At 41.8% G+C, this 23084-nt stretch overlaps 2 protein-coding genes and 1 long non-coding RNA gene across 12 annotated transcripts in view; 1 reads left to right on the top strand and 2 right to left on the bottom strand.

Moving 5' to 3' along the window:
* LOC116698828 (neurabin-1) overlaps window positions 1-4838 on the top strand; it is a 14695-nt gene extending 9857 nt beyond the window's left edge. For 6 of the 9 annotated variants that reach the window (XM_032531023.1, XM_032531024.1, XM_032531018.1 and 3 more), the window contains 9 exons: window positions 252-348; window positions 438-507; window positions 1785-1915; window positions 2007-2239; window positions 2479-2541; window positions 2673-2874; window positions 3064-3156; window positions 3316-3504; window positions 4525-4838. In XM_032531023.1, coding sequence (XP_032386914.1) covers window positions 252-348; window positions 438-507; window positions 1785-1915; window positions 2007-2239; window positions 2479-2541; window positions 2673-2874; window positions 3064-3156; window positions 3316-3504; window positions 4525-4770 — 1324 coding nt within the window. In that variant the 3' untranslated portion in view covers window positions 4771-4838. The remainder of the gene's footprint in view (window positions 1-251; window positions 349-437; window positions 508-1784; window positions 1916-2006; window positions 2240-2478; window positions 2542-2672; window positions 2875-3063; window positions 3157-3315; window positions 3505-4524) is intronic. The other 3 variants (XM_032531022.1, XM_032531026.1, XM_032531025.1) reach the window with 3 other exon arrangements.
* An 863-nt stretch (window positions 4839-5701) lies between these two features.
* Window positions 5702-23084, bottom strand: part of LOC116698830 (integrin alpha-6) — a 34364-nt gene continuing 16981 nt past the window's right edge. The window contains exons 14-26 of one of the 2 annotated variants that reach the window (XM_032531029.1): window positions 12875-12990; window positions 12619-12775; window positions 11435-11518; window positions 11267-11346; window positions 10475-10552; window positions 9956-10058; window positions 8844-9014; window positions 8292-8393; window positions 8065-8175; window positions 7527-7625; window positions 6671-6796; window positions 6467-6545; window positions 5717-5980 (exon numbers count right to left, since the gene is read on the bottom strand). In XM_032531029.1, coding sequence (XP_032386920.1) covers window positions 6480-6545; window positions 6671-6796; window positions 7527-7625; window positions 8065-8175; window positions 8292-8393; window positions 8844-9014; window positions 9956-10058; window positions 10475-10552; window positions 11267-11346; window positions 11435-11518; window positions 12619-12775; window positions 12875-12990 — 1293 coding nt within the window. In that variant the 3' untranslated portion in view covers window positions 5717-5980; window positions 6467-6479. Of the gene's footprint in view, window positions 5981-6466; window positions 6546-6670; window positions 6797-7526; window positions 7626-8064; window positions 8176-8291; window positions 8394-8843; window positions 9015-9955; window positions 10059-10474; window positions 10553-11266; window positions 11347-11434; window positions 11519-12618; window positions 12776-12874; window positions 12991-23084 lie in introns of both variants that reach the window. The other variant, XM_032531027.1, reaches the window with a different exon arrangement.
* Window positions 17520-18435, bottom strand: LOC116698848 (uncharacterized). The gene is made up of 3 exons (XR_004334315.1): window positions 18232-18435; window positions 17702-17803; window positions 17520-17588 (listed from the first exon to the last, which is right to left on the bottom strand). It is a non-coding gene; the product is annotated as an uncharacterized LOC116698848 (long non-coding RNA).

Raw genomic sequence — 23084 nt, 5'->3', positions numbered from 1 at the left:
TTTTTTTTTTTGCCGTTTTCTAAATGTTCTTTTGTGGCGAACCAAATGTTTTATGATCACGATTGATCTCGTAGCTGAGTGGCTTTGTTCCAGGCTCAAAACTCCAAGCATTTTCTGAAACATCAGTGGTGACATTGAATGGGGAAAATCACCTCCAGAACCAAAAGTAACTGTTATACATAAATGACTGGGAGTGTATTTTGTACGCTAGTAAAATTGTGGTTTTTACATTTTTTTATTTTTTTCCCCAGAGAAGAGGAAAGGGAGGACAGAGAAGCAGAGTTGAGAGGACAAATGGTGGAGAGAGAGAAGCTGCACAGAGAGACAGTTGAAAGACTACAAATCCAGGTGAGAGGACACTTTGCAATCCTGTATGGATTTCCTTTACTGAACCTGCCATTTAGTCTGTAGTCCTCATTTCCCTCTGCTCACCACAGATGGCTCAGCTTGAGGGGAAAGAGCCCGCAACTGAGAGACGGAACCACTCTGTGGACACTTCAGTCCCAGGTAAGCAGCTAAAGGGCTGTCACTGTAGTGGATGTGTCCGTTTGACTTTGTATCTGCTGGCAAGTGAGCTGATCAAAACCATAAATATCTGAAATTTTGTCCAGTTTTTTTTTTGTATGGATTCAGATTATTTGTCATAGTTCATTGTGTACCGTACATGCATACATAAGAGAACTGTTCTCCTCCAGCCACGTGCAGTAAAACAGGAAAAGACGTCATACAAATAAGTAGACTAAAATACATATATAAAACACGATTTAAGAAAAAATGTATTAACAGTTGTTGGCACAGAGTGAAAGTGCTGTAGTATGTTGAAAAGGTAGCAGCACAGTGTTGGTGTTATGGTGCCCATAAAGGATTTGGAACACAATGTCAAGTGGGGAGGTGCATTTACATCTAAAAAAACTGGTTCATAACACATCCGACATGTCAGCATTAATAAGAATATGTATTTTCAACCCAACCGTGCTGCCACTTGTGTCTCTATTGTGTCAATGTGTATTTTTGTTTTCTTTCCCTAATGTCTGTATTACATTTGTACACTGTATTTATCAATGGGATTTGAAGAGTTTTATCTGTTTCACTACTTTTTATATTTGTATTGACTATAATCTTATTATTTTTTTTAGAGAGACAATTTTAAGATCTGTCCAGGGACAACAGATGAAAAATAACCTTTTGGCTAATTCTGGTGCATTTACAGCTATGTTTATTAATGTACACTGTCCCTGTCAAATAAATTAATAAAATTTAGTTCTTCAGAACTGGCAGAATTTAAAGCTTTTTACAGTTTTTAACCCTTGTTGTTTTCACTCGTTTCCCTCGGGTCATATTGACCCGTGACTTATTTAGGGTTTTAAAAACAATTCTGAAATCAAATTTTACTTCATAATCTATTAACAAATATTGTCTTCATCTCAACTTCAAACAACTGAAATGACATATGTTCAGGGAATGCAATCAGTCTCTACTAGAACTCAATTAAAAATGGAAGTGGGACTTGTTTTGTTTTTGTTATAATTCATGTTAAAAATCTACTATGGAAAAAACATAAGTGGTCATATCCAGAATATCTTTCTGAATGTCTATCACAGGAAATAAGGTAGGGCCGTTGATTTTCAGGTGGACAAAATATAACTTGTACCATTTTTCAAAACATTTGAAAGGGGTCAATTTGACCTGAATACCATACAAGGGTTAAACAATATAATATAATGTGAGAAAATCCAAACCGCTTTTTGACTGAGCAAAATGAAATGTGTTTGTCTCACTTCCAGACTGGTATCTTCCAGTTCCTGACTCGGGACGTCTGGACTCCAGCGCTCACAAAGCCAGAGCCCAGCTGGCCCAGAAGTCCAAACGCCACCCCCCCTCCCGGGACAAACTCCGAGAGAGCTTCAGAAAGCAGGTACCGTTAGAGACACGGCTGTACAAATCAAACAGTTCATAACTACTGTAAATCTGCCAATGAAACAGTTTTTTTTTTAAATTTATTTAAGGAAGATGAAGTTGAGAAGCAACAGGAGAGCGAGTCCCTGTCTGCGGCCCCAGTGACACAAAGGAGCAGCAGAAGCGACCTGTCCAGCGCCTCGTCTTTCTCAGCCCTCAGTCCTCAACCTCCCAGCAGCGCCGTCTTCACTCCGCCTCCCATCTACGTCACAGACACCGTCACTCCCTCGTCACGCAAATCCTCGACCTCCAGAAAGTCCAAAAGTAGATTTCCAGACTTCAGGTGCAGGGTCTCTTTCTGTTGTCTTAGAGCTGGGATTGTAAAATCATACATTCATCTCATAATTCCTGGGTTTCATAGATTCCCTTTTAGCCGTTGCAGGGTCTCGGTCTCTTTTTTCTTTTCTTTTTTTTTTTTTTTAAACCATAGCATATATCTTACTTGCCACTTGAGTGTTTTTACTGGCGGCATACTTGTTCCTGATAGTGTCTTTCATGATTATAGTCTTGTTTCTTTGTCAGTGGCCTTCGCAAGTCTCTCAGCAAAAGGAGAAGCGAGAAACGCAGCAAGATTTCCATGAACAGGTGTGACATCACATGTACTGTACATGAAAACACTACAGCAAAATACTTTTTTATTTAGCACTGGATAATCTTTTTTTTATTAAATGACTGACATTTCAGAGGTTTTAACTGCAATTAGACCTCTTTTCTGCCAGGGGGTCGTGTGGTGACCTGGTGGACGAGCCCGCTGGGGTTTCCCCGTCAGATTCCCTCACCTCCATGCCGTCTTGCCTGCACTTCCCCTGGTTCGCAGAGCGAGGGCGAGAAAAAGACGCGGAGCGAGGCCGGGAGAGACTCCGCTCCGTGTCCAGCAGCAGCTTACCCTACCTGACCACCACCGGTAGACGAGATCAGGTAGGGAAAGAGATGACTTAGCCTTCCTCTGCATGATATCCTCCTCCTCTGTGTGAACGTTCAGAATTATTAGTCATTTTAAATATGACTCTGGATATCTCATACAACCAGAAATCCTTTCACAATAAAACGCATGCAACAGATGTGAAGCACAGTGTGTAGGCAGCCGAGGTGTTCTCTTGCTTCTAGAGTATCGGCTCTCCAGTGGACAGCTCCAGCATGGTGGGTCATGTCTCTGTTCTCTCCGGACACTCTCACTCTTTCACCTTTTCCTCCACTGAGGTGAGCCTCCCCTTCCTGCATCTTTTTTTTAATTCTTGGTTTTTCCTCCTCCCAAAGCGTGCCTACTCCTTTCTTCCATTAATTAGTTTCTCATTTGCCTTACTTCCTTCCTCCACTTCTCCTCACTGACTCTGCGTATTGTCTCTGGTGTCCTGTCAGACGTTGGACGATGACCCAGTTCCCAGCAACAACAACCACCAGTGGCGCAGTGGACCCGTCTCGGAGTGGAACAACCAACAGGTGTGTCTGTGGTTAGCCGCCATGAACATGGACGAGTACGCGTCGGCGTTCGCTGCCAGAGGTGTAGACGGGCCACAGCTGCTCAACATGGACAGTGAGAAACTCAAGGTGAGAGACAGGATCCATCAAAGGCCCAGATCCACGGATCACATCAACGATATGAGGAAAATATCCTCACTGCGACTATTTTGACTGATTACGATTTTTGCAAGGACCGGTACCAAACAGATTTCTTTTTCTTTAGTCTGTAGGATATGATTTTATAAGATGGGACATCTCTGCAGGACCCCAATACTTCATCCAGAATGGTTCGAGACATGTATTCAGATCCAATTTTGCAACCACATTAACCATTCTGGAAAATTGTATTCTGTGTTTTTTCTAGTTCAAATATTCACAGCCTCCTTATTAATGTAGTAGTCCTAATGTCAACTTGTTAATGTTCTTTAAAGTTTAAATTAAGATTATTTTATTTATTTATCTTTTTTAAACATCTGCCACTTCTAGGAAGATATCATTTTTCCCACATACGCCAATAACTTTATTTCTCCCGCCATCCCAGGCCATGTTATTTAGATTATACTAGTGTTATGTATTTTTTTTTCTCCATGAAACTAGATGTTATAAAAAATATCCGGTTTCATATTTACTTAACGTATGAACTACAACTCTGAATGCTGCTCGTTATCTGTTAAATTCCGTAAGTTGGGAAATGACTCGGCCAACACCGACAAACGCGTTTTGAGACCAGTATGCCAGTTTAAATATTTAGAAGATTAAAAATCTGACACGGATACATTGGCCGAGCCTTTTTTCTACAGATGCAGTGTGTACTGAGCAGGACGTTTCAGTTAAACATCTGCTTGTTAGCGCTCTCTGGCGGACACTGTGTCCACACTGTCTCTAAAATATCTTGGGCATATCTGTGCTGCAATGTCTCTTCATCAGTCAACAACATGGACTATATGGTGATACCATTAAATCTGATGAGATCATATACAGTAGGCCAAGTTGATGTATTGGCAAAGCTCAACTGGGAATCTCCTGATATTAAGTAGAAATCCAGTTTTGTTGGAGAATAATTTAACCGGTGCAGATTCATCTAGTTCCATTTCTTTCCTCTGTCAGGCTCTGGGGGTGTGCAGTCAAAGTGACCGCTCAGCCCTCAAGAGGAAGCTGAAGGAGATGAAGAAAAGAGAGGAAAAAGAACAGCGGAGAGGAGAGAAGAGGCCCAAAGAGGAAAAGGAGAAAGCGAAGAACCCAGTTTTGGAGGGTGAGGACCAAGAGAAAGTGAGGGTGATGATGATGATGATGCAGTCTGTAAAAGATGCCAGACTGGGGGGCAAAACCATAAGAACAGAGTCCCTCATATAGAAGAAGAGGTGATGTCTGAGATACACCACCAGCATGAGGGCGTGTTTGCAGCCTTAACACGCACAAAACACACTTGAAACGATGTCTATTTAATAGAAACGGATAGATCTATTGCACCCATCCTCTTGTTCACATCTTAAAGGCTAGCTTTAATTTACAGAAGAACTCTGGTTTTAATTGCTAGGTCTCTGGAGCAGAGCAGAGTCGAGCACCAAAGTTCCCCCTCACAGCAATATTTTTTTCCATATTTATGTACATGTTAAGTGTGTGACAAGCTCCTGTTTCAGTGATTTTTATGTTTTTAAATCATGAGTCTTAATTTATCCTTTAGAATGATTTTAATTAACAATGTGCTGATTTAAGCACTCTATCTGCTGTCAATGCTTCTTTTTTTTAATATATTAATAAATAATGCTTTAAACTTTCTCTTCTCTGAGACATTTATTTGGCCACAAATGCTCACACACAGAGCATATGGATATAACACTTTAAAAAAAAAATGTACTCAAGGAACCGTTTGTTCGCTCTCACCCTCTTATTTTACAGCCAGTGAATAAATATGTAATTCTGCAGAGGTGTAGCAGTAGAGTTATGTTGCAGTTTTCATCCACAATGTACAACCTCAGCTAAAGCGGATGCATAGTAGTAAAGATTAAAAACAATTACTTTAAATTGGGGGAAATATAAAAGGTTGCCTGTATATGCATTGCATGACTTTTTGGCCTGTAGGGCACGTAACTCAGTTCTCCTCACGAAGAATAAATACAAATGATTCTGAACCCTTTCAAAGACTGTACAAAAAAATTAGAAACACTCCCACCCCCCACCCCCAGTCAACACTGAACACAGATGTATAAAAATTAAAAAAAATCTGGACATTTGTGCAGGACCAACTCCCACACTGCAACTCCTTCCAGTGATTCATACAGACTTTTTTTTTAAATGACTTTCTTTGTTTCTTGATAATTACAGTCCACGCTGTGCAATGAAAAAGCAAGAGAAATCGGAGAAATTGGGAGTTCATCAGTAAGCGACAGGAAGTCAGTTAAGAATAATGTTCTTTGTCGTGCCAGGTTGTCATCCAGGGCTTCTTTTCCAGGTTTTGCCATTTCCCATTCCCGGGGTTATTTGCTCTCTCCTCCCGTTTTATCCAGACAGCGTTGTAACTGGGAACCCTTTCTTCATATTTGGCACGCTTAAAAAAGCCACACTGCAGAGAAGGAGAAAACTAAAATCAGAATTTTGTTTGGGGAAAGGGGAACTTTAAAGGCAATCAGAGGGAGCAAAGGAGGAAGATGAGACAAGAGCAAGATGCAGTGAATCCATTAAGAGGTGTAGACAGGAAACATGTTTGCCCCTAAAATGAAGAGAAATAAACCTTCCCACCAAGTAGCTGCATGTGCAATAGAAAACAAGAAAGTGGAAATAGAGGAAGAGAGAAAATCAAAGAGATGCAGATCCATTGGTTATCAGCCATCACCTCCCCTGGCCATGCAGGTAGACCGTAACGATCACACATCATCATGTGTGGAAATCTATTAGGCACAAACAGTCAGTCAGCTTTTAAACAGCATCCATGTCACAGTGTGAGGATTGCCCACTGCCTGCCTAACACCAGGAAGCAGCACTTTTGTAGCAAAAAGGATTGAGAGAGAGAGAAAGTTTCACTCATTCATGGCAGGCCGGGTAATTTTACCCTCTCTCTTTTTCTATGAATTTGCCAGTTTCTCTTTTTCTGACGGGTCCCCTTTATTCTTTTTCCCGAAGACTCCACACTGAGGAGAGGAAAAGGGTTAGAAAATATGTTCAACTGCTATTATATATACCTACAGTTCTGTAAATGACGCTCTAGGTTTGAGGATACATTAAAATGTGTGGTTTGGGGTTTCCTCGGTCCTACCTTCCACAGAAGGAAAGCCAACAGGGCCAGCAACAGCAGCCCAAACAGGATGGACAGCACGATGATCCACCACGGCACGCCTCCATACTGGGCCTCACGCCTCTCTGGGAACACCGTCAGCCTCACCTGGGGGAACACAACCCAGTGGCACAACATCAGTAATGACATCTCTGGATCGGGAGTGTCAGCCACACTTAACGTCTTCTTAGTCTCTCTATATCACAAACTCAGGTTTTTGAGATGACAGAGCATATTAATAAATATTTAAGTAAATATACAAGACTATAGCTGGTGGGTAATTAACTTCTTCAGTCCCTATTGCAGGTAAATGTAAAAAAAGTCCCAACACAATAAATTAATAACAAAAAATAACAGTAATAGTACAATAGACAGACAAATAATAAATGTTGCTTATAACCTACCAAGATTTGGGGGACCAAATGAATTAGGTGTAAAGTGCTAGGTATTAAGAGTGCTAGTGTTATTGCACATCGCCATATTGCAAAATATAATAACATGCTGATGTATAGATTGCAAAATGCCCCATTGCACACAGAAATGTGTTCATGCACTACACTGAAAACCATATTTAAGGCCTGTTTTATGCAATAAATTATCATTCCTCTTTTTTTTAAGATGATTTTTTGGCCTTTATTCATAAAGGACACCTGAAGACATGAAATGGGAGAGAGAGGGCGAGTGACATGCAGCCAAGGGCCGCAGGTCAGAATTGAACCTGCAGCCACTGCAGTGAGGAATAAACCTCTATATATGGTTATCTGCTCTGCCAGGTGAGCTACCCAGGTGTCCATCATTTGGGTCTAAATAGTATTTATTATTTTCTATGTTTAATTACCTGTGTGTCAGCGTTTTCCAGCTCTATGTTGGTTGCTTTGCTGTTGACACGCAGAGAGGCCTTCACTATCACCTCCACGTGGTGGTGCTTGGAATAGTCCTGGAGGAAATAAACGGGACAAGGTCAAGTTTAATCACAGAAAACACTAAAATACACCTTCATTTGCTACAATAACATACCCATATTAACAAAATGTTCCTGGTGTAATGTGTAACTACAATATATGAATTAAAGTCAACGTGTTAATGATGATTATGGCAGTAATGGCTACGTTTGGATGTCTGGTGTAAACATGATGTGATCATTACATTTAAATTGAATTCTTTACGTAAAAGGGTCATTCATAATAAGTTAATAATTCGATTCATGTTACTCAGTTCCTTGTGTGTGTGTGTGTGTTTAGATGTAAGTCCCAAACCCCAATTACTGTTTCTGGTTAACATTGCAAATCATATTAACCCATGTTTGAATAATTTTAATTGTATATATTTGAATTGACTGGCAGTTTTGAGTAAAAACAAAGAATTTTCCTTGTTACCTCTATGAAGGTGCTGTTAAAGAGGCGAGAGCTGAGAGTGATGACTGCATTACTGTCCAGGCCCCGCAGGGGGCACTTTATAGTAACACATCTGGCCCCGCTGTCACAGGACTGGCAGCAGAGAAGGGAGCACCGAGTTAACAACGAGATCCCCTTACTACTGGTTGCATATGTGCATACAATCTAGTCATGAAACAAAAGAATAGAACTTGGTTGTGTGGTGGTACCAGAGTTTCAGATTTCTTCTGGTCCAGTAAACGTGACAAAGTCCCCTGGTCAAGTCCCTGGAGCTTTTCTGCTGCTCTTCTCCTCCTGGTGTTGCTTATTTCCTTAAAGCAGAGAAGATGGGTACATTCAAATACGACCTGAATTTAACCATATTAAAAAATAAACACCAAGTGAAAAAGAATCTGTGCAGGCTGATTCCTAATGTGTTGTGTTCCGGTGCAGTGACCAAGTCCTCAAGGAAGTCTCAAGCCATGTGGTCCAACTTTCAAGAATGTTTTGAGTAGTTTTTTGGGGCAAGTCAAGTCAAGTTAAAACAAGTCAAATCCCAAATAAGGTCACTTTCCTTTTTTTTACACCCAAGACAAAGCACTCTTACCTGTAATATCCAGTCTTTATAAAGAGAAAAGACAAGGTATTTGTAGCCCATGAAATGAAATGAAATTTGTGTAACTAGTTCAAAGAGTATGACAATGAGTTCAAACTGTATTATAATAAAAGTTGCATCAAAACTGGGACTCAGTCTCAAGTCCACATCTCTGGTGTTCACTGACCTTGTTGAGAGGGTTGATCACCCCTTTAGGAGAGCACTCCTCCTGGACCAGCCCAGTGGAGCTGATCTTCGTCAGGTAGAGCAGCCACTTCCCATCCGCTGTCTCTTTTGGCCAGTCGATGTCGAGCGTGGCGGTGCCAAAGTCTTTCAAACTCTTTCCCAGATTGATTATCTGGAAATCAAGACATGATCAGTGTCCTACCTTCAGATTGTATAATTTAAGATATTTCCCAATCCAGGGGCTGCACCCATTAAAGGCCACAGCCTTCCAAGTCTACCCTGGCCGCATCCTTCAAAGCCCATAAAGGCCGAACCGAGATCACAGTCTAGTTAGTCTCGCATTGCCAGACCTTCCTCCACAGCTCTGCGGAGGGGGTCTGGCTATTCCACAGTACCGCTGCAAAATAGCCTCTGGAAGGAACATTTAGTGAAATGTATGTACGTTCAAAGGTTGTTTTAGTCGTGCAACAGAAAACTTTGTTTGGACAGATAGTCTAGCTAGCTGTCTGGATTTACCCTGCAGAGATCTGAGGACCAGGTAACCATAGTCCTCAGATTGGACAGATAGTCTAGCTAGCTGTCTGGATTAACCCTGCAAAGACCTGAGGACCAGGTAACCATAGTCCTCAGATTGGACAGATAGTCTAGCTAGCTGTCTGGATTTACCCTGCAGAGATCTGAGGACCAGGTAACCATAGTCCTCAGAAATACATTGAATTTAAAATTCCAACACAAAAAAAGCGGAAGGTTACGGAATGTGAATTTAATGATGAAATAGCAGACGAAAATTGTAAAAGAAATCTTGGTTGTCGCCGAAATGAATGCTGGGAATCCTGGGGCCGCGAAGGATACAACAGTTGGCTCCTCCGAAGTCTGTAAATGGAGGCCGCATTTGAAGGACCCTGCAAAATTACATAAAATGTGACAGCCATCTTCACGCCGCTGTGACACAATAGGTCAATGAATGAGGCCTCCGGAGGCTGCAGCCCCTGAACTGGGACATAGCAATAGTCTAACTTATCTAAAGAACATGTAGAATGCTGGAGTAATAAGCATGTCAGTGAGATGGAGGAGATCCAAGTAAATGACTTCTGGGAGTTGTTCTGTACTCACTCTAAACTGGTGTGTGACGGCACTGCCGATGTCGCTTTCAGTCTTCATGGCCGTGTCACCTGTGACCTCACCTGTGAAGTAGACCTGAGACGGCTGAGCTTGTCTGGAAAAACAGAGAAGTGCAGTTAGTAGCATGAATCTGTGCATAGTTATGTGTTTTTGAACATAAGCATCGGAGCCAGCGACACAAGCAGACTGAACAACCTGATCAGGGAGGCTGGCTCCGTGATCGGCTGCAAACAGGACACGTTTGAAGCTGGGTAACCCCAACCATGGATAACCCCAACCCCAACCCAAATCCCCCCCCATACACACACACACACACACACACTGGTCCAACAGAGGGGCCCCCTCTCTAAGAGGCTCCGACAGCTTCGATGTTGCACGGACCGCTAAAGGAAGTCATTCCTACCACAGGCAATAAAACTCTTTAACACGTCATCACTGGGTGCTGGATAAGACTCTATCAGCTGTGTGTGTGTGTGTGTGTGTGTGTGTGTGTGTGTCTGAGAGTCTTACCCTGATAGAGACAGCTGCAACACGATAGCCACCGTTGCTCTTGCTTTAACAGAGGCCAAATCCTCCTGGGAGCTTGTCCTGTCGGATCACAGGTCACACACAGGAATCAGAAAGTCCTCTAATAGAACTACAAATGTTAATGCATAATTAAGATGAGTGCATTTTGTTTATTTGTTTATTATAAGGTTCCCCATTAGCTGACGGCAAGATGACCAGCTCGTCTTCATGGGGTCCAAAACAACAATAAATCAGACAATTTTAGAACATTTCATGACACAAACAGAAGAGGAAAAGAAACACAGGTATACTGTAAAACCCCCCAAAAATGATCCCCCCCAAAAAAATACACTACACTATATTAAACAACATGACACATGGGTTTACATCTAGGTAGCTCACTAACACAAAGAAGAAATATTTATTACAACAAAAGAAAGCAAGATAAGACACCTCAAGAGAAAAAAAATTGTAAGTGAAGGTGAGATTTAAGTTGTCTTTTAAAAGTTGCCATTCCTTTGATAAAATGTATGCTACTTGGGAGATTATTCCATGGTGAAATAGATTTGTATACAACATGTTTGTTTCAGGTAATTGGATTTTGGTAGAGGTGGAGTCATCCGCCCCCTACTGGCTCCTCGTGGGAAATAAGTGTAGATATCCAAGATGTGATTTATGGTATCAAATCTAAATGATAATGTCTGAGTTTGATGTGCATTACATATGGTGTATTTGAAGTATTCTCTATCCATATTACGTATTGCTTGATCCAATTGCAAGCTTAGATCCACTCACGTGTTCAGCTGCAGATCAATCTCCAGTTCGGTGGAGTTGGGAGAGATGCGCGACGTGCCCAGTATGATGTAGAAGGTCACCTGCGTGCACAAACACATTATATCAGAATGAACATCGCCATTTGTGCAGAGGAGGCAGCAATATGTCCAAAAGGGGATTTCCTCTCACCTCAGCGTCCCGTTTGAAGGGGTTCCCGAGCTCACAGTCCGCCTGAGAGCCGTCTTTGTTGGCTGCACATGTTACCGGCCTCTCCTGAAATCATGGACCAGTTCCAATTAGAACCACTAATTGGAATGTGTGCTTTTATGTTACAATGTACAGTATGTGCAGTGGTGGAAGAAGTATTCAGATCCTTTACTGAAGTAAAAGTAATACCACACTGTAAAAATACTCTGTTACAAGTAAAAAGTCCTGCGATGAAACTGTTACTTGGGTAAAAGTATTTTAGCATAATCAGGAAAATATACTACTGAAAGTATAAGTACGTCCTCGCGTTTTACAAACTGGAAACGATCAATTAAGTGTTTAATCATCTAATCATTTCAGCTGGACTTGTAGGCCGTTATATTGTTGAGTAGTTTAATTTACAATAAAACATCATATTTTATGTGTTTTGTATGCAAAACCCTTAATTTGTAAAGTAATTAAAGCTGTCAGATGACTGTAGTGGAGTAAAAAGTAGAATATTTCTCTAGAAGTAGAAAGGGAAAGGAAAGGACTCAAGTAAAGTACCTTAAACTGGTACACTGCGTGTGTGTGTGTGGGTGTGGTGTGGTGTGTGTGGTGTGTGTGTGTGTGTGTGTGTGTGTGTGTGTGTGTGTGGTGTGTGTGTGTGTGGTGTGTAGAGAGATAGACAGTCAAACACTATTTCCTGCATTCTGGTGTATTTTATGCAACCATTTATGGTTCAATGTTTGTATTTACTGTATGTACAGGACTTTATTATTCCCTTAATATTCAAAACATTGCCCTTGCATGTCTCGTGATATTTCTTTGTTTTTAGGAATCATGTTACATCTCAACAATAAATCTGTTAAGAGAATGAGACCTGGTTAAAGCCAGAGACGGAAAGTGTAAATCTGCATAAAAGACAACATAATTACATTTTTTATTTCACCTGTTGTTATTCTTAAACACCCCCCCCCCCCCACCCCCAATGTAGCAAAAAAGACACAGTTCCTGTTTTTTTCCATAAACGTTTTGAGCCACCTGAATGGGATTTTTTCCTTTTTGGGGAGTGGGTTGTCTTCATATTCTATAGGGGGACAAATCTACCTCGTTCCTGTCTGTTGTGTGTGTGTGTGTGTGTGTGTGTGTGTGTGTGTGTGTGTGTGAAAGAGAGAGAGACTTACACCAGGTAGACTGCGGAAAGTAGAGTAGGTGAGGGAGTTGGGGAAGGTGGCCTTCACTGAGGCTTCGTGCGCATCATCTCCGTTCCGATTGGACACCTTGACCTCCAGGACGATCTCCTTCTGGTCGCTGAGCGAGATCACCGGCAGGCCGTTCTTCCTTTAGTCACACACAAGTTATGAGCCCCAATGCCACAGAAGTAATACACATGTGTGTGTGTGCCCATGTATGTGTGTGTGTGTGTGTGTATCATCTTACACTTCTAATGGAGTGAGCGTGTCATCGTCCGTGTTCCTGTGGCCGTAGCGATACGTCACACGTAACTTGCTTTGACAAACGTTGTCGCTGCCGCATCCTTCCTTCAGGAAATTCACCTACAACCACATTCACACAAAAAGAGATTACAGGGGAACATCAAACCTACTGCACGTCATATCTTTCTTTTTCTTTTTCTTATAATTCTTTATTTTTGAAACATTGGGAACAATACAATAGTCAAATGTACATCACAGTTCCAGTCTACAATCTAGACCAAAGTTCTCCATCCCCAACGTGTTTGTAAGTATAGTAAGAACACATTAGAACACAAAAACAAGGGGTGCATTACTATAAGGCATATCTCTAGTACAGTGATTCCCAAAGTGGGGGTCGGGACCCACAGGGGGGTCGCGAGCCAGAAAGGGCGGTCGCAATTGATTTCCAGAAATAAAATACAAATTTAAAAATGATTAAAATAGCATATGTTAGCCATGATTTTAACACAATATAAAACTAGCGTCAATAAAAAAAAAAAAAACAAGCACATGAATAAAAAGGGAACAGCTCTTTGGATTTTCTTTGACCACACTGACGCATCGTGAAACGGTCAGGGCACCTAAACCTGAAGACAGCGTGTAGGTGTGAGACGCTGGCGGAGTTTTGGATTTCGGTTGAGAGGGAAGACACACAGGCTATCCAGGGCGGCTTTTGGATGTGCTGACGCCGTTTGGCACCAACTACTTGTGCAAAAAGACTTTCTCGCCACTGATCTACCTTAAAAATAAATCCAGATGGCGACTGAATGTGGAGGATGATCTCCGCATAACCAGTATAATATTTAGAAGATTAAAATCTACACGGTACATGGCGAGCCTTTTATACAGATGCAGTGTGTACTGAGCAGGACGTTTCAGTTAAACATCGTCTGTTAGCGCTCTCTGGCGGGACACTGTGTCCACACTGTCTCTAAAATATCTGGGCAGTATCTGTGCGAATGTCTCTTCAGCATTCAACATGGACATATGGTGATACCATAAATCTGATGAGATCATATACAGTAGGCCAAGTTGATGTATTGGCAAAGCCAACTGGAATCTCCTGATATTAAGTAAATCCAGTTTTTTGGAGAATATTTAACGGGTGCAGATTCATCTAGTTCCATTTCTTTCCTCTGTCGGCTCTGGGGGTGTGCAGTCAAAGTACCGCTCAGCCCTCAAGAGGAAGCTGAAGGAGATGAAGAAAAGAGAGGAAAAAGAACAGCGGAGAGGAAGAGAGGCCCAAAGAGGAAAAGGAGAAAGCAAGAACCCGTTTTGGAGGTGAACCAAGAAGAAGTCAGGGGGTGATGATGATGATGATGCATTCTGTAAAAGATGCCAGACTGGGGGGCAAAACCATAAAACGGAGTCCCTCATATAGAAGAAGAGGTGATGTCTGAGATACACCACCAGCATGAGGGCGTGTTTGCAGCCTTAACACGCACAAAAACACACTTGAAACGATGTCTATTTAATAGAAACGGGATAGATCTATTGCACCCATCCTCTTGTTCACATCTTAAAGGCTAGCTTTAATTACAGAAAACTCGGTTTTAATGCTAGGTCTCTGGAGCAGAGCAGAGTCGACACCAAAGTTCCCCTCACCGCAATTTTTTTCCATATTTATGTACATGTTAAGTGTTGACAAGCTCCTGTTTCAGTGATTTTTATGTTTTTAAATCATGAGTCTAATTTATCCTTTAGAATGATTTAATTAACAATGTCTGATTAAGCACTTCATCTGCTGTCAATGCTTCTTTTTTTAATATATTAATAAATAATGCTTTAAACTTCTCTTCTCTGAGACATTTATTTGGCCACAAATGCTCACACACAGAGCATATGGATATAACACTTTAAAAAAAAATGTACTCAAGGAACCGTTTGTTCGCTCTCACCCTCTTATTTACAGCCTGAATAAATATGTAATCTGCAGAGGTGTAGCAGTAGAGTTATGTTGCAGTTTTCATCCACAATGTACAACCTCAGCTAAAGCGGATGCATAGTATAAGATTAAAACAATTACTTTAAATTGGGGGAAATATAAAGGTTGCCTGTATATGCCTTGCATGACTTTTTGGCCTGTAGGGCACGTAACTCAGTTCTCCTCACGAAGAATAAATACAAATGATTCTGAACCTTTCAAAGACTGTACAAAAAAATTAGAAACACTCCCACCCCCCACCCCAGTCAACACTGAACACAGATGTATAAAAATTAAAAAATCTGGACATTTGTGCAGACCACTCCCACACTGCAACTCCTTCCAGTGATTCATACAGACTTTTTTTTTAATGACTTTCTTTTGTTCTTGATAATTACAGTCCACGCTGTGCAATGAAAAGCAAGAGAAATCGGAGAATTGGGAGTTCATCAGTAAGCGACAGGAAGTCAGTTAAGATAATGTTCTTTGTCGTGCCAGGTTGTCATCCAGGGCTTCTTTTCCAGGTTTTGCCATTTCCATTCCCGGGTTTTTGCTCTCTCCTCCCGTTTTATCCAGACAGCGTTGTAACTGGGAACCCTTTCTTCATATTTGGCACGCTTAAAAAAGCCACACTGCAGAGAAGGAGAAAACTAAAATCAGAATTTGTTTGGGGAAAGGGGAACTTAAAGGCAATCAAGGAGCAAAGGAGGAAGATGAGACAAGAGCAAGATGCAGTGAATCCTTAAGAGTGTGAGACAGGAAACATGTTTGCCCCTAATGAAAGAAATAAACCTTCCCCACCAAGTAGCTGCATGTGCATAGAAAACAAAATGGAAATGAGGAAGAGAGAAAATCAAAGAGATGCAGATCCATTGGTTATCAGCCATCCCTCCCCTGGCCATGCAGGTAGACCGTAACGATCACACATCATCATGTGTGGAAATCTATTAGGCACAACAGTCAGTCAGCTTTTAAACAGCATCCATGTCCAGTGTGAGGATTGCCCACTCCTGCCTAACACCAGGAAGCAGCACTTTTGTAGCAAAAAGGATTGAGAGAGAGAGAAAGTTTCACTCATTCATGGCAGGCCGGGTAATTTTACCCTCTCTCTTTTCTATGAATTTGCCAGTTTCTCTTTTTCTGACGGGTCCCCTTTATTCTTTTTCCCAGAAGACTCCACACTGAGGAGAGGAAAAGGGTTAGAAAAATGTTCAACTGCTATTATATATACCTACAGTTCTGTAATGACGCTCTAGGTTTGAGGATACATTAAAATGTGTGGTTTGGGGTTTCCTCGGTCCTACCTTCCACAGAAGGAAGCCAACAGGGCCAGCACAGCAGCCCAAACAGGATGGACAGCACGATGATCCACCACGGCACCTCCATACTGGGCCTCACGCCTCTCTGGGAACACCGTCAGCCTCACCTGGGGAACACAACCCAGTGGCACAACATCAGTAATGACATCTCTGGATCGGGAGTGTCAGCCACACTTAACGTCTTCTTAGTCTCTCTATATCACAAACTCAGGTTTTTGAGATGACGAGCATATTATAAATATTTAAGTAAATATACAAGACTATAGCTGGTGTAATTAACTTCTTCAGTCCCTATGCAGGTAATGTAAAAAAAGTCCCAACACAATAAATTAATAACAAAAAATAACAGAATAGTACAATAGACAGACAAATAATAATGTTGCTTATAACCTACCGATTTGGGGGACCAAATGAATAGGTGTAAAGTGCTAGGTATTAAGAGTGCTAGTGTTATTGCACATCGCCATATTGCAAAAATAATAACATGCTGATGTATAGATTGCAAAATGCCCCATTGCACACAGAAATGTGTTCTGCACACACTGAAAACCATATTTAAGGCCTGTTTTATGCAATAAATTATCATTCCTCTTTTTTTAAGATGATTTTTGGCCTTTATTCATAAAGGACACCTGAAGACATGAAATGGGAGAGAGAGGGCGAGTGACATGCAGCCAGGGCCGCAGGTCAGAATGAACCTGCAGCCACTGCAGTGAGGAATAAACCTCTATATATGGTTATCTGCTCTGCCAGGTGAGCTCCCCAGGTGTCCATCATTGGGTCTAAATAGTATTATTATTTTCTATGTTATTACCTGTTGTCAGCGTTTTCCAGCTCTATTTGGTTGCTTTGCTGTTGACACGCAGAGAGGCCTTCACTATCCCTCCACGTGGTGGTGCTTGAATAGTCCTGGAGGAAATAAACGGGACAAGGTCAAGTTTAATCACAAAAACACTAAAATACACCTTCATTGCTACAATACATACCCTATTAACAAAATGTTCCTGGTGTATGTGTAACTACAATATAAATTAAGTCAACGTGTTAATGATGATTATGGCAGTAATGGCACGTTTGGATGTCTGGTGTAAACATGATGTGATCATTACATTTAAATGAATTCTTACGTAAAAGGGTCATTCATAATAAGTTATAATTCGATTCATGTTACTCAGTTCCTTGTGTGTGTGTGTGTGTTTGTGTAAGTCCCAAACCCAATTACTGTTTCTGGTTAACATTGCAATCATAAACCCATGTTTGAATAATTTTAATTGTATATATTTGAATTGTGGCAGTTTTGAGTAAAACAAAGAATTTTCCTTGTTACCTCTATGAAGGTGCTGTTAAGAGGCGAGAGCTGAGAGTGAGACTGCATTACTGTCCAGGCCCCGCAGGGGGCACTTTATAGTAACACATCTGGCCCCGCTGTCACAGGACTGGCAGCAGAGAAGGGAGCACCGAGTTAACAACGAATCCCCTTACTACTGGTTGCATATGTGCATACATCTAGTCATGAAACAAAAGAATAGAACTTGGTTGTGTGGTGTACCAGAGTTTCAGATTTCTTCTGGTCCAGTAAACGTGACAAAGTCCCCTGGTCAAGTCCCTGGAGCTTTTCTGCTGCTCTTCTCCTCCTGGTGTTGCTTATTTCCTTAAAGCAGAGAAGATGGTACATTCAAAACGACCTGAATTTAACCATATTAAAAATAAACACCAAGTGAAAAAAATCTGTGCAGGCTGTCCAATGTGTTGTGTTCCGGTGCAGTGACCAAGTCCTCAAGGAAGTCTCAAGCCATGTGGTCCAACTTTCAGAATGTTTTGAGTAGTTTTTGGGGCAAGTCAGTCAAGTTAAAACAGTCAAATCCCAAATAAGGTCACTTTCCTTTTTTTACACCCAAGACAAAGCACTCTTACCTGTAATATCCAGTCTTTATAAAGAGAAAAGACAAGGTATTTGTAGCCCATGAATGAAATGAAATTTGTGTAACTAGTTCAAAGAGTATGACAATGAGTTCGTATATAAAAAAGTGCATCAAAACTGGGACTCAGTCTCAGTCCACATCTCTGGTGTTCACTGACCTTGTTGAGAGGGTGATCCCCCTTAGGAGAGCACTCCTCCTGGACCACCCAGTGGAGCTGATCTTCGTCAGGTAGAGCAGCCACTTCCCATCCGCTGTCTCTTTTGGCCAGTCGATGTCGAGCGTGGCGGTGCCAAAGTCTTTCAAACTCTTTCCCAGATTGATTATCTGGAAATCAAGACATGATCAGTGTCCTACCTTCAGATTGATAATTTAAGATATTTCCCAATCCAGGGCTGCACCCATTAAAGGCCACAGCCTTCAAGTCTACCCTGGCCGCATCCTTCAAAGCCCATAAAGGCCGAACCGAGATCACAGTCTAGTTAGTCTCGCATGCCAGACTTCCTCCACAGCTCTGCGGAGGGGTCTGGCTATTCCACAGTACCGCTGCAAAATAGCCTCTGGAAGGAACATTTAGTGAAATGTATGTACGTTCAAAGGTTGTTTTAGTCGTGCAACAGAAAAACTTTGTTTGGACAGATAGTTCTAGCTAGCTGTCTGGATTTACCCTGCAGAGATCTGAGGACCAGGTAACCATAGTCCTCAGATTGGACAGATAGTCTAGCTAGCTGTCTGGATTACCCTGCAAAGACTGAGGACCAGGTAACCATAGTCCTCAGATTGGACAGATAGTCTAGCTAGCTGTCTGGATTTACCCTGCAGAGATCTGAGGACCAGGTAACCATAGTCCTCAGAAATACATTGAATTTAAAATTCCAACACAAAAAAAGCGGAAGGTTACGGAATGTAATTTAATGATGAAATAGCAGACAAATTGTAAAAGAAATCTTGGTTGTCGCCGAATGAATGCTGGGAATCCTGGGCCGCGAAGGATACAAAGTTGGCTCCTCCGAAGTCTGTAAATGGAGGCCGCATTTGAAGGACCCTGCAAAATTACATAAAATGTGACAGCCATCTTCACGCCGCTGTGACACAATAGGTCAATGAATGAGGCCTCCGGAGGCTGCAGCCCCTGAACTGGGCATAGCAATAGTCTAACTTATCTAAAGAACATGTAGAATGCTGGAGTAATAAGCATGTTCAGTGAGATGAGGAGATCCAAGTAAATGACTTTCTGGAGTTGTTCTGTACTCACTCTAAACTGTGTGTGACGCACTGCCGATGTCGCTTTCAGTCTTCATGGCCGTGTCACCTGTGACCTCACCTGTGAAGTAGACCTGAGACGGCTGAGCTGTCTGGAAAAACAGAGAAGTGCAGTTAGTAGCATGAATCTGTGCATAGTTATGTGTTTTTGAACATAAGCATCGGAGCCAGCACACAAGCAGACTGAACAACCTGATCAGGGAGGCTGGCTCCGTGATCGGCTGCAACAGGACACGTTTGAAGCTGGGTAACCCCAACCATGGATAACCCCAACCCACCAACCCAAATCCCCCCCATACACACCCACACACACACACCTGGTCCAACAGGGGCCCCCTCTCTAAGAGGCTCCGACAGCTTCGATGTTGCACGGACCGCTAAAGGAAGTCATTCCTACCACAGGCAATAAAACTCTTTAACACGTCATCACTGGGTGCTGGTAAGACTCTATCAGCTGTGTGTGTGTGTGTGTGTGTGTGTGTGTGTGTGTCTGAGAGTCTTACCCGATAGAGACAGCTGCAACACGATAGCCACCGTTGCTCTTGCTTTACAGAGGCCAATCCTCCTGGGAGCTTGTCCTGTCGGATCACAGGTCACACACAGGAATCAGAAAGTCCTCTAATAGAACTACAAATGTTATGCATAATTAAGATGAGTGCATTTTGTTTATTTTTTATTATAAGGTTCCCATTAGCTGACGGCAAGATGACCAGCTCGTCTTCATGGGTCCAAACAACAATAAATCAGACAATTTTAGAACATTTCATGCACAAACGAAGAGGAAAAGAAACACAGGTATACTGTAAAACCCCCCAAAAATGATCCCCCCCAAAAAATACACTACACTATATTAAACAACATGACACATGGGTTTCATCTAGGTAGCTCACTAACACAAAAAGAAATATTATTACAACAAAGAAAGCAAGATAAGACCCCAAAAAAAATTGTAAGTGAAGGTGAGATTTAAGTTGTCTTTTAAAAGTTGCCATTCCTTTGAAAAATGTATGCTACTTGGGAGATTATTCCTGGTGAAATAGATTTGTATACAACATGTTTGTTTCAGGTAATTGGATTTGGTAGAGGTGGAGTCATCCGCCCCCTACTGGCTCCTCGTGGGAAATAAGTGTAGATATCCAAGATGTGATTTATGGTATCAAATCTAAATGATAATGTCTGAGTTTGATGTGCATTACATATGTGTATTTGAAGTATTCTCTATCCATATTACGTATTGCTTGATCCAATTGCAAGCTTAGATCCACTCACGTGTTCAGCTGCAGATCAATCTCAGTTCGGTGGAGTTGGGAGAGATGCGCGACGTGCCCAGTATGATGTAGAAGGTCACCTGCGTGCACAAACACATTAATCAAATGAAAATCGCCATGTGTGCAGAGGAGGCAGCAATGTCCAAAAGGGGATTTCCTCCCTCAGCGTCCCGTTTGAAGGGGTTCCCGAGCTCACAGTCCGCCTGAGAGCCGTCTTTGTTGGCTGCACATGTTACCGGCCCTCCTGAAATCATGGACCAGTTCCATTAGAACCACTAATTGGAATGTGTGCTTTTATGTTACATGTACAGTTGTGCAGTGGTGAAGAAGTATTCAGACCTTTACTGAAGTAAAAGTAATACCCAACTGTAAAAATACTCTGTTACAAGTAAAAAGTCCTGCGATGAAACTGTTACTTGGTAAAAGTATTTTAGCATAATCAGGAAAATATACTACTGAAATTAGTACGTCCTCGGCGTTTTACAAACTGGAAACGATCATTAAGTGTTTAATCATCTAATCATTTCAGCTGGACTTGTAGGCCTTATATTGTTGAGTAGTTTAATTTACAATAAAACATCATATTTTATGTGTTTTGTATGCAAAACCCTTAATTTGTAAAGTATTAAAGCTGTCAGATGACTGTAGTGGAGTAAAAAGTAGATATTCTCTAGAAGTAGAAAGGGAAAGGAAAGACTCAAGTAAAGTACCTTAAACTGGTACACTGCGGTGTGTGGTGTTGTGTGTGGTGTGTGTGTGTGTGTGTGTGTGTGTGGTGTGTGTGTGTTGTGTGTGGTGTGTGTGTGTGTGTGTAGAGAGATAGACAGTCAACCACTATTCCTGCATTCTGGTGTATTTTATGCACAATTTATGGTTCAAATGTTTGTATTTACGTATGTACAGGACTTTATTATTCCCTTAATATTCAAAACATTGCCATTGCATGTCTTCCGTGATATTTCTTTTGTTTTTTAGGAATCATGTTTACATCTCAACAATAAATCTGTTAAGAGAATGAGACCTTGTAAGCCAGAGACTGGAAAGTGTAAATCTGCATAAAAGACAACATAATTACATTTTATTTTCACCTGTTGTATTCTTTAACACCCCCCCCCCCCCCCCCCACCCCCAATGTAGCAAAAATAGACACAGTTCCTGTTTTTTTCCATAAACGTTTTGAGCCACCTGAATGGTTATTTTTTCCTCTTTTGGGGAGTGGGTTGTCTTTCATATTTCTATAGGGGGACAATCTACCTCTGTATCCATGTCTGGTGTGTGTGTTGTGTGTGTGTGTGTGTGTGTGTGGTTGGTGTGTTGTGTGTGTGTGTGTGTGTGTGTGAAAGAGAGAGAGACTTACACCAGTAGACTGCGGAAAGTAGAGTAGGTGAGGGAGTTGGGAAGGTGGCCTTCACTGAGGCTTCGTGCGCATCATCTCCGTTCCGATTGGACACCTTGACCTCCAGGACATCTCCTTCTGGTCGCTGAGCGAGATCACCGGCAGCCGTTCTTCCTTTAGTCACACACAAGTTATGAGCCCCAATGCCACAGAAGTAATACACATGTGTGTGTGTGCCCATGTATGTGTGGTGTGTGTGGGTATATCTCTACACTTCTAATGGAGTGAGCGTGTCATCGTCCGTGTTCCTGTGGCCGTAGCGTACGTCACACGTAACTTGCTTTGACAAACGTTGTCGCTGCCGCATCCTTCCTTCAGGAAATTCACCTACAACCACACACACAAAAGAGATTACAGGGGAACATCAAACCTACTGCACGTCATATCTTTCTTTTTCTTTTCTTATATTCTTTATTTTGAAACATTGGGAACAATACATAGTCAAATGTACATCACAGTTCCATTCTACAATCTAGACCAAAGTTCTCCATCCCCAACGTGTTTGTAGTATAGTAAGAACACATTAGAACACAAAACAAGGGGTGCATTACTATAAGGCATATCCTAGTACAGTGATTCCCAAAGTGGGGGTCGGACCCACAGGGGGGTCGCGAGCCAGAGAAGGGGGTCGCAAGTTGATTTCCAGAAATAAATACAAATTAAAATGATTAGAAATAGCATATGTTGCCATGATTTTAACACAAGATAAACTAGCGGCTAAATAAAAAAAAAATAAAAAAACAAGCACATGAATAAAAAGGGAACAGCTCTTTGGATTTTCTTTGACCACACTGACGCATCGGTTGAACGGTCAGGCGACCTAAACCTGAAGACAGCGTGTAGGTGTGAGACGCTGGCGGAGTTTTGGATTTCGGTTGAGAGGGAAGACCCACAGCTATCCAGGGCGGCTTTTGGATGTGCTGACGCCGTTTGGCACCAACTACTTGTGCAAAAAGACTTTCTCGCCACTGATCTACCTTAAAAATAAATCCAGATGGCGACTGAATGTGGAGGATGATCTCCGAGTAGCTGGTCTCCAACATTAAACCGAGACTGGACTTGGTGTGCTCCAAACATATCTGGCAC

This window comes from Etheostoma spectabile, chromosome 12 (assembly GCF_008692095.1).
Source record: "Etheostoma spectabile isolate EspeVRDwgs_2016 chromosome 12, UIUC_Espe_1.0, whole genome shotgun sequence".
Taxonomy (NCBI): Eukaryota; Metazoa; Chordata; class Actinopteri; order Perciformes; family Percidae; genus Etheostoma; species Etheostoma spectabile.
This window is presented reverse-complemented; position numbering and strand designations above follow the sequence as displayed.